This window comes from Alexandromys fortis, unplaced genomic scaffold, assembly GCF_014885135.2.
Source record: "Alexandromys fortis isolate MF-2015 unplaced genomic scaffold, M_Fortis_MF-2015_v1.1 scaffold_133, whole genome shotgun sequence".
NCBI classification, from domain to species: domain Eukaryota; kingdom Metazoa; phylum Chordata; class Mammalia; order Rodentia; family Cricetidae; genus Alexandromys; species Alexandromys fortis.
In genome coordinates, this window is record NW_026068030.1 from 681,484 (window position 1) to 693,069 (window position 11,586).

At 39.4% G+C, this 11,586-nt stretch overlaps 1 protein-coding gene across 1 annotated transcript; it reads left to right on the plus strand.

The window, feature by feature from the left end:
- The first annotated feature begins 495 nt into the window (after nt 1-495).
- Nucleotides 496-1,428, plus strand: LOC126515076 (olfactory receptor 2A5). Its single transcript, XM_050164427.1, has one exon. It carries the CDS (start codon nt 496-498, stop codon nt 1,426-1,428), a length of 933 nt encoding a protein of 310 aa, XP_050020384.1.
- The last annotated feature ends 10,158 nt before the right edge of the window (nt 1,429-11,586 follow it).

Here is an 11,586-nt window from a genome sequence, read left to right on the forward strand (position 1 = left end):
TGCTTACACACATTATTAGAAATGGGCTAAATTAATATGTGAGAATTAGCCTAGAAGAGGCTAGATAGAAATGGGCCAAGCAGTCTTTAAATGAATACAGTTTGTGTGTTGTTATTTCGGGCATAAGCTAGCAGGCGGCCGGGGTGCTGGGGACACAGCCCCGCCACTCCTATTTCAACAGTGATTAGTATGCAGAATGAGAAAAAATTGTTTTAAAAAATAAATTTAAAAAATACCAAAAAAAAAGTAGAAAGACAAAAATCATATGAAAGCTTGCAATCATGCATTACCGGTAATAGATTTTCATTCTATGTTACTATGGATTAAGCTTCTAACTTAACAACTCTGAAAATGATTGCTAATAAAAAGACACACAGTGTACATGATAAACCAACCCTCTACTTATCTACATTTGCTAATCTACATTTGCCTTTGCTCCTCAGAGCACATTTCACTCCTGCCAGCAGAGACCAGCACAGGGACTGCCACAAGGGTATGATGGAGAACCAGACATGGGTCCCAGAGTTTATCCTGCAGGGATTCCAACTCAGCCCGAGGATACAGATGCTTCTCTGTGGCCTCTTCTCCCTGTTCTACACTTTCACTCTGCTGGGGAATGGAGTCATTTTGGGGCTCATCTGGCTGGACTCTAGACTGCACACCCCCATGTACTTCTTTCTCTCCCATTTGGCCATCGTCGATATCTCATATGCTTCCAACAATGTCCCCAAGATGCTGGCAAATCTTCTTCACGAGAAAAAAACTATTTCTTTTGCCCCATGTATAATGCAGACATTTTTATACATGGCTTTTGCTCACACTGAGTGTCTCATCCTGGTAATGATGTCCTATGATCGGTATGTGGCTATCTGCCACCCCTTGCAATACTCTGTCATCATGAGCTGGAAAGTGTGTACTATCATGTCTGTTGTTTCCTGGGCATGTGGCTCTCTCCTAGCCCTGGTCCATGTAATTCTCATCCTCAGGCTTCCCTTCTGTGGGCCCCACAAAATCAATCACTTCTTCTGTGAAATCCTGTCTGTCCTCAAGCTGGCCTGTGCTGACACAACGCTCAACCAAATTGTCATTTTTGCTGCTTCCGTGTTCATCTTAGTGGGACCCTTATGCTTGGTGCTGGTCTCCTATGCACACATCCTGATGGCCATCCTGAGGATTCAGTCAGGGGAGGGTCGCAGAAAGGCCTTCTCCACCTGCTCCTCCCACCTCTGTGTGGTCGGGCTCTTCTTTGGCAGTGCCATCGTCATGTACATGGCTCCCAAGTCTCAGAACCCAGAGACACAGCAGATGATCCTTTCCCTGTTTTACAGCCTTTTCAACCCCATGCTGAACCCCCTAATCTACAGCCTGAGGAACGCTGAGGTCAAGGGTGCTGCCAACCGAGTGCTGTGGAAACAGAGATCAAGGTGAATACCCAGGGAGACTTGAAGATATCCAGTGTACTTTCTATGAGATGGTGGAAAGGGAAACAAAAAATGCCCCAGTCTGTGCCTTTCAACTGTGTTTTGAGATCTCGTTAGTATTGGTGATTAGGGATAAAACCAAATCAATATATGCTCGTGACCTAAGAAATCTACAATACCAGACTGGAGGAGGCAACAAAGCATAGTAATAAGAGCCTATGAATGCTCTTGTCTCTTCAAGAATCAACTGATGTTGGAGGAGGGGCCGCTTGTTGGTTCCTGGCTGCTCAGCCTGGAAATACCCACACAGATACTGTATTAATTAAATCACTGCTTGTCCCATTAGCTCTAGCTTCTTACTGGCTAACTCTTACATATTAATTTAACCCATTTCTAGTAATCTGTGTATTACCATGTGGCTGTGACTTACAAGATAAAGTTTCATCCTGCTCCAACAGAGCTACGTGGCTTCTCTCTGATTCTGCCTCCTTTCTTCCAGCATTCTGTTTAGTTTTCCCTGCCTAATTCTGTTCTACTCTATCAGGCCAAGCCATTTCCTTTATTCACTAACCAATAAAAGCAACACATACGCAGAAGGACCTCCCACACCAACCTGAGATTTGATATCTCATAATTTAAGGTGTAGTTCTCTGTGACTGACACAAGTCTATGTGTGTGTTGCTCCAGTATATACCTCCAGCAATGTAGAGTAAATACTCGTTGGTCTTTATTAAGCAACCCTGACTTAAGGGCTAGGGATTGAGGCAGTGCTTGGTGCATGACTTTATTGTGAAAATCACCCAAATGTGCAGATGAATCTAGTCCTATGGAAAGAAAAGTTCAATTGTATGGGATTACTTTTTTTTAATGAAAAACAGAATAGTCAGTGTATTTGTTTAATTTCCTCCCATTCTACACCGTTTAACTGGAACAGGTTTGCAGAGAAATTGCATTTAGAATAAACATAAAAGAAGGCTTTTGGGGAATCCAGATTACAAAGAGATGTGGGTTGCAGTTCACCATTATTGAATCTGCATAAAAACTGCATAAGAATCAGAGAAACGTGGGAAAGATGGAGAGGAGGAGGGAGGGGGAGCTGGGACTGGTTTGTAAAATAAGGTTGTTTGAAAAATAAACAATACTATAGAAAAGAATGAAAAATACTGCATAGGAAAACAACATCGAGGAAAACAGGTAGCTGCTTACATCCTGTAAATCACTGGACTAAAAGGTACAGTAAATACGAAAACAGGACTTTTTTGAAATCTCAGCAAAATTTCAAGTGCATGTACCCTAGGTGATGTGATGTAAGTAAACCATCCTGTCCTATGTAGTCGGAATATGAAAGAGGATCAGGACCTGAGCAACCAGCCTGGTGTAATAAAGTGATTGCTTTAACAGTGTGTTTCTAGAGTATCTTCTTATCTACGTGTCTAGTGTTGGTGACACTCAAGTGCATCATCCTTGCTTCTTTATTATTGCCTGCTGTCCACAGATCTTTCTCTTCTGATGAAATAAAGCAGAAGAAGGAAATGTTTTCCTTCTACTTTCTCTTTTCGGGTATTATTCTGTTGGCTGGTCTGCATTTTTAATATATCTGGGAAGAACATCTTGCCTCTTGTCACAATAGACAGACTCTTCCAGCCATCAGAAATCTGCAACCTTTGCACTAAAACCTACAAGAGGAAAAAGTTGGATAAATCAATTTTGCCTTTTAATGTCACTGTAAAGTACAATAGAATCCTTGTAGTATCATTATTGCTAGATAAAAATCAAGATTTTTTTCATCTATCTTGAACCATTTTTATACTCTTTAAATTGTCTACCATGTAATCCTTAAGGCTCATTGGAAGGGAAAAAAGGATATATTCACTCTCATATCCGTTCAAAAAATGCTAAAAAAAAAATTAGACCAAAAAGATTAAACTTGTAGCGTAAATCAATCAAACTTGTAACTAGTATACACGAATTCCAAAGACTTGTCTTCTAGCTTATCAGAGAAACTCTGATAGAAATATATACGCAAACATATGTGTGTGCGTAAAAAACCTCAGAAAAAAATCTGAGCATAGATTGCCATTGTCTCTATATTTAAGTACACATTTCTTAATAAACACATTACTAGTGTCATGACCTATTTAGATATATTCATTCCACCGTAATCATAGCCTTCAAGGGGCTGAGGGAAAGTTAAAAGTTGCTTGGATTTATGCTTAAAATACTCCCCAGTGCTCCCCAAATGTCACCTCGTTTTCCCCAACAACAGATGAGAAAAGCATTACTTCCCCAAATTAACGAAGAAAGGAACATCATTTCAGAATGATTTAGTAGCCTGTCCTATGCTGCCGGCCAGTAGCTGCACAGAATTGAGAGTTAAACCTGGACCGTGCTCTTTGCAAAGCCCTTGCCATTACTTTTTCCCAAACTGCACACGATGACTCTCCGCAGGCATTGGGCTCAGCAGTCAAGGGAGTGGAATCTGTGGAGCTTACTTATTATGGTCACTGTTATCCTTGATTATAGTAGACACTCTCACACAGTAGCCTGCTTGGCCTCCCACAATAGCTCCCAGCTCCTTACCTCTCAATAAAAATCCACGAAGTTGTTCTCGTGGAGCTCTGACCGGAGCTCTGTGTGCACAGCACTGAAGCAGAGCTAGCATCTGCTACAAGCGAGGCTAAGATGCTTGCTCTGCTAGATTTGTGTCTCAGTTGTGTCAGGATTTCTAAGAACGGTTTAATTTCTGCAAGTTTGACTGTATCACAGGTCAGGCAGCATAGATGATAACGTGCTCCTGGTCGCTTCACATGACTTTTGCCAGTGCTAAATGACACTGTACATGTGAATCTGCTTTGCAGATAGATTTTTGACAAGGAATGTATATAGACAACAAATACAAAATAATCACATAGTAAGATTGAGTTATGCTAAAATTCATGAACATATAGTCACGAAACTATGTAATCTAGGTTTATTTTAATGACTCATAAATTATTGCAGCGCTTACTAAATAATGACAATATCTCAAAGTCTTCAGCTATTTGAGCTTGTGAGGTCTTATGATCTTGTTTTTGTTTGCTTGTTAACTTAGGGAAAGATTTTTAACAAAAGAGGTGGAAAGATCATGCGCCACAGGTTTGGTATAAAATCATTTTTATTGTTCCTGATCACAGACAAAATTGTGAGAATAATCCCACATAAAATGTATTTTACCTACTCTGGCCACTTCTTACATTGTTCACCATGTTCTCATAGGTATCCAGGATGCTAGAAAGGTCCGTGTAGAAGTATTCAGAAGACCCATCACTGAATGAGCAAATGTAGCAATTGTTGTAAATGACTGGGGGAAAGGGAAACAAAAAGAAACAGAAGCTTAACTTTGTCTTGAGCTTGGGCAGAGCTTGTGGGTGTTGATACAGCAGGTGCAAGTTCTTAAGTTCAACTTCACTATTGACATCATTTCTTTATGGTCATACACTGCCTATAGTTCTTATAATGCTTTTACCCCCTTTTCCACAATTCCTGAATATTGGGAGGAGAAAGTGTGATATAGATGTGTCATTTAGCACTGAGCTTTCTGAAGTCTCAGCACTTTGAATACTTGTGGATCTCGGTATTTATTGCAAATTTTTTTTTGTGATGAGGGGTGGAAGACTCAATAATCTAAGTGTACAAGGATACATTCTTAAAAATCAGTTGAATACTGCCTCCACCTAAATCCTGGCATAGAGAAAGAGAAGGACATGAAAACCCACCCCTAGCTGAAGGGTATTGACAGCTGCTAGGAGGAAGAGTCAGTTTTCTCTAACAGTGGGTGTGGCCCCTGGTAGGTTGTTCATGCTCCAGTGGATAAACAAAACCAAGTGTATATCGGCAGAAAAATTGGACTTACTGGGTTCTTTTTTTTATTTTATTTTATTTTTGAGACAGGGTTTCTCTGTAGCTTTTGGTTACTGTCCTGGAACTAGCTCTTGTAGACCAGGCTGGCCTCGAACTCACAGAGATCCGCCTGCCTCTGCCTCCAGAGTGCTGGGATTAAAGGCGTGTGCACCACCACTGCCTGGCCTTACTGGATTCTTAAACTAAGAGGACACAATTTGGGAGGGTAGGGAAGGAGCGGCCAGTCTGGAAGAAGCTGAGGAATGGGAGTAAATATGATTAAAACACATTGCATGAACATCTCGAGGAACTAATAAAAACCAATAAGAAACAGAGTAACCATCATACTTCATTCCAAAGAGCATTGGATAAGAGGCAAAAGTAGCTGCTTATTGCCTTTCCAAAGGGAAAAAAATGAGTCAATAGGTAGGTTTATTAGAGAGGCAGAATTAAAATCAGTACAAGAAAATATGTTATGGCAATATGAACTGCCTATCTGGGAGGAAACTTCGGTCCAAAGAAGGGAATTATTTCCGATGTCAAGAGGAAGATAGGGATAGTGAGGGCTTCATTCCAGGTACTAGGAAAGGTCTGATCAGCAAGAGATACAATGACAACAACAAAATTCAAGAATATGCAACACTTGTCTTGAGCTGCCTTCTTTACAACTCTGAAACCTGGACAATGAAACACTCCTCAGAACAGTGGCTGAGTGTGTTTAAGATTGCATATCTCAGGAGGATTCTAGGTGTCACAAGAAGAGATAGGCTGTGCAATGATGACATTAAGAAACATCTCCAGCTATAGAAGGAAGTAAACTACAGGATATGGCAACGACACTTGAGATACTTGGACCATGTTATGAGAATGAATGATGGAAGATACACAAAGATAGCACAGCTTGGAGGAGTGCAAGGGATAAGGCAAAAAGTAAGGCTCCCAAAAATGCTGGATAGACAACATAAAGGAAGTCTGTGGAACCTTGGTTATGACAATAACACAAGCATCTAAGACTGTCGAGGATAGGAACAACTGGAGAACCACCATAAACGGGCTGGCCATGCATGTTTAAGCATTGTTAGGGCATAGATGATGATGATGATGATGATGATGATGATGATGATGATGATGATGATGAGCTGTCCAGAAAAGAGGTCTTGTCAATGACTGTGGGAATGTGAAGAATTCATATTGGAAAGCTATTTCAAGATTCTATCCAAGTTCTCTTCAATCTTTAGCATTTTATGATCTCACAACTTTTCATTTTTTTGAAGGTAAAAGAATTTAAGCTGATTTGAAACAACTTAATAATGACCCAAAGATATTTAAATGCTATCTCTGAGAAAACACTTAAAACTCTGCCTTGTTCTACTGAGGAATGAACAGAGTCATCAGAAGAAAAACTCAAGCAGGAAAACATAGTTGCAAATGAACCATATTTATAGTTCTCTTTAATCCGACACCATCACAAATATATTTACAAATGCACATGCTTCCACATTTTGAAATATCAGTCCTATCTCCAGTGATAACAGCTCAATAATTTTAATTTTAAACAAAAAGCAGTGACAGATAAGTCATAAATAGAGAAATTAAAAAATATGAAGTCAGCCTCTACTGTAACATAAATACCTCTGTGGGAGAGAAACAGAGTACACATACAGCCCTGTGAGAGGTTCAAACACCATGGGGGTGCTGGGAGATCTACAAGTTGGCCTCAGTGGAAATTGTGTTCTTAAGAACTAAAGAACTTAAACTGCTTCATACAATAATGATTCTATATAAGGCTAGCTGGGGTTACATATAAATAATATCTGTGAATTTTTCTCTCTTTTTTCCTTTCTTCCTTCCTTCCTTTGTTTCTTCCTTCCTCCTCCCTCTCTCTTGCCCTCCCTTCCTCTTTTTCTTTCTTCCTTTCTTTCTCTGTTGAAATATGAGCGGTGGCGGGGCTGCGTCCCCAACACCCCGGCCGCTTGGCTAGCTCATGCCCGAAATAACAACACACAAACTGTATTCATTTAAGAACTGCTTGGCCCATGAACTCTAACCCTTACAGGCTAATTCTCGCACCTGGACTAGCCCATTTCTAATGATGTGTGTAAGCACCCCAAGGTGCGCTTACCGAGAAGATTCTAGCCTACATCCATCCGGGATTGGAGGAGCTTCATTGCGTGCATCTGCCTGGGAGAGCTGAGCATGGTGTCTCTGCTCCAGCAGAGCTGTCAGGTCTCTCCGGGAGCAGAGCAGAGTCTGACCTCACTTCCTCTTCCGCCCAGAATTCTATTCTGTTTACTCCTCCCATCTATGTTCTAAGCTGAGGCCAAGCAGTTGGTTTATTATAACTTAACCAATGAAATCAACAGATTGATATATGACACTCCCACATCACTTCCCCTTTTTCTGTTTAAACAAAAAAAAAGAAAAAAAGAAGGCTTTAATTTAACATCCAANGCTCCCGTTCCTTGTCCTTCTGAGGGTTTTTGTGTTTTTCACGACAGTTTCTCTGTAGCTTTAAGACCTGTCCTGGGAATAGTTCTTGTAGACCAGGCTGGCCTCAAACTCACAGAGATCCACCTGCCCCTGCCTCCCAAGTGCTAGAATCTGCTCGACTCCTGTGATTTTTTTTCTTAAAAGTAGGAGATGGAGGAGGATGGGAAGTGGGGGAACTTCTCTTAAACAGTCTGCCACAGACTGCCTTGTTGACATCAACCCTGTGAGAACTACAAAATGAAGTCATGACATGGCATGAGCATTGTTCAATCACTGCAGCCAACCACGGCTTCAGGCACAGAGCCTCAGTGCACTCTATCTTTGAAGGGAAATAATTCAAAATTATAACCATGAAAGAAGCTGAAGAGGCAGGGAGAGTACTGGCTCTATACAATAATTATCAGTGTGGTTTCTGAAACTGCCAAGAAAAACAAGACAAATGTAAATTGGAATATGGAGTTCCATCTCATGGCAATTATCTTGTGCCATCAGGAATGAGCTAACTCATAAACACTTCAAATTTGCATGTTTTAAACTTGTAAAATGGTTTTTAAATATATAACCATTACTTTAAATAAGAAATTACCAAGAAAGGAAGAAACAACAGATCACTAAAGGGCATATTACAAATCATAGAAATAAACCATATGCTCACTTAAATAAAACTAAACTTGCTCAGTTAGGAAGAAACTCACCAAATGTGCTCATTTCTAGACTAACCACATATAAGGAAAAATTTCTATCCATCATGCTCTGTGTTTTTATTAGTTGAAAGATACTTTAATTACTGCTTCTATCTCTTGGTTGTTGAGTCAACTTATTTACCTCACTATGATTCAACTTTGTTAGGTTGTGTGTATACATAAATTCAAGTTTAATCAAATATAGATGTTTAAAGTAGGTCCTTTTTGTCTAGTCATAGCCATTAATGTTTATACCAAGGATATAAGGAAGAAAATTTTTACAAGGTTTAGTAGACAAATATGTTCATTTTTCACTCTTAAGTGATAGTTTAGCAAGGTATAAAATTATAAAGTCGCTCTTTCCTTATCACCTTGAATATTCTTTCCTGGCATCTGTTTGACAAATGGAGTGTCTTCTAACAAAATACTTATTATTATTTAAGCATGATGCCATGAATCTGCCACCCAAATACTGGGTAGAATTGGGATAGGTGGATCTCAGTGGACAGTAAAATTCCATACCCAGTTAAAGATCTAGTCTCAAATTTAAGGTGACTTTAATAAAGACATTCAAGCACAGTCTCTGGATTCCATGTGCCTAGATATATGGGCAAGTTCATTGGCACACACACACACACACACACACACACACATAACTGGGTCTACTATATGTTTCTTTTATGTTTGTATCTACAACTGTTTAGAACTGACCATTTGGTATTGGACTCATTTAGAATTGTCATCTTTGAAGACTAATTCTCTCTCTCTCAGGAGTTTTAATTCCCTATAGCTCTTTATCTAGTAGTAGGTTCTTATAAGATTTCCTCCATCCTCATTGGAATGTCAACTGGTGATATTATTATCCAGGTCCTGGATTGACAAACATACTGTTGATGTGTCGTGCCTAGAAGATACTATCCACAGCATGTAGCCTGGTCCTTCTTCTCTTATATATAGTCTTTCTGTCTCCTTTTCTGTGATGATCTCTAAGCCTTAAGTTTAGGGCTTTTATTGTAGAGGTACCAACTGGGACTATCTAATCTCTCATTATGTTCAGTTTTGGATTTCTGTAATGACCTCTGCTGCAAAAACAGAAGCTGCTTTGATGCAGGTTTAGAGCTAGCCTTATCTGTGGGTATAAAAATAAGTAATTAGAATACAATCATGTTGGAGGAGGGCCCGCTTGTTCATCCCAGTCACTTGACTAACTTAGCCCTGAAATAACCACACAGAAATTGTATTAATTAAATTGCTGCTTGGCCCATTAGCTCTAGCTTCTTATTGGCTTAGTCTTATATCTTAATTTAACCCATCTCCATTAATCTGTGCATCACTATGATGTCATGGCCTACCAGCAAAGTTTCAGCATGCCTATCTTTGTTGGCCCCATGACATCCCCCTCTCTGCCTTCCTTCTCCCAGTATTCAATTCAGTTTTCCCTGTCTACCTAAGTTTTGCCCTATCAACAAGTCAAGGCAGTTTCTTTATTCATTAATGCTAATTACAGCAATAGAGTGGACCCCCACACAATCAGAAATTATATTTATCTAGGAAACTAGAAGTAGTGGTTTCTCCTTTAGGCCCTATAACCTCTGTACTAGAATACAGTACCAGAAATTAATTTCCTTCTATTGAGTGGCCTTAATACGTCTGGAAACCTGTCAGACCATGTACAGGACAGGCAGGAGACAACGTAAGAGGAGGCTAACTTTAGTTGAAAGTCATGCATACCTGTTTTCCTCTAATTAAATCTAAGTTTCATATCAGTATCTCAAAGATAGACTTGGGGAGTGAAAGGCCTTCTTTATTTGTTTCTTTTCCCAATATAGTTACTTCGAATAAATCTTTATCTTCTTTCCACTAGTACTTATCTCTTTAATTGATTCAATGATTTCAAGTGGCCAAATTGCTCAAATCCAGCTCTTAGAACGCATAGGGTCTACCCTCTGAGCCTAACAACTATGACAATAGTGTCAGTGATTAAACAAAAAACCATCTACATTCTAGGTAAATGCTCTACCACTGAGTAAGCCTTACTGTTCCATAAGTTGCCGTGGGTCTGAGACACTCTTGATTTCATTTTGTTTTTATATTGTTTGCCATTGCTCAAATTAATTCTACTTCATGGAATTGGTTTAAGGACTTTGTTCGTTATAATAATCTACAAGTAAATTCTGCATGACAGAATTGGTTTAAGGAGTTTGTTCATTATAATACTCTACTTTCTGGATAATTGTGTTTCCTTCTACTGGGTTTTTTTTTGTTTTTTTTTTTTGCTTTCTTTGTTTTCTTTTTTGTTTGTTTGTTTTTTGTTTGTTTGTTTTTTGTTCACTTATTTCAAGACAGAGTTTTTCTGTGTAACTGCTCTGGCCATCCTAGAACTCACTGTAGACCAGGCTGCCCTTGAACCCAGAGATTCACCAGCATCTACCTCCAAAGTGCTGGGATTAAATGCATGGGCCTTGACTAGCCCTGATCATTTTTTTTATTTTTGAACAAATATGGTGTGACCCTGACTGAGCATGATCAGGAGTTTGTCTTCCTACATGAATATGACTAGGTTTCCCTAATTAAAACACTTTGTTCTCTTAGTTCTGAGAGATCCTGATCTGAGAATTATCAGAATTGACTCCTTTTTTTCCTGAAAATATTAAATATTTCTTCATACTTTTATTTCCAAGTTGTGCTTATTGACTTTGTACTAACCAAGGGGAAAAGCCTTTACATTCAGACAAGGATTATTAAAATAAAAAAAAATTAGTTAACTACACATTGAAGTAAAGAAGTTAGTAAAATGTCTCTAAGAAATCAATAGTAAATATTAAAATAAGGAAATACAAGTTCTGAGATACAAACATACATGTTTGATGTAATAGATGCATAAGATATCCTATGCTCAGCAAGGATGTCAGGACCACGGGGGGTGCACCCACCCACTGAGACAGTGGGGCTGATCTATTGGGAGCTCACCAAAGCCAGCTGGACTGTGACTGAAACAGCATGGGATAAAACCGGACTCTCTGATCATGGAGAACAATGAGGACTGATGAGAAGCCAAGGTCAATGGCAAGGGGTTTTGATCCTACTTCATGTTCTGGCTTGATGGGAGCCTA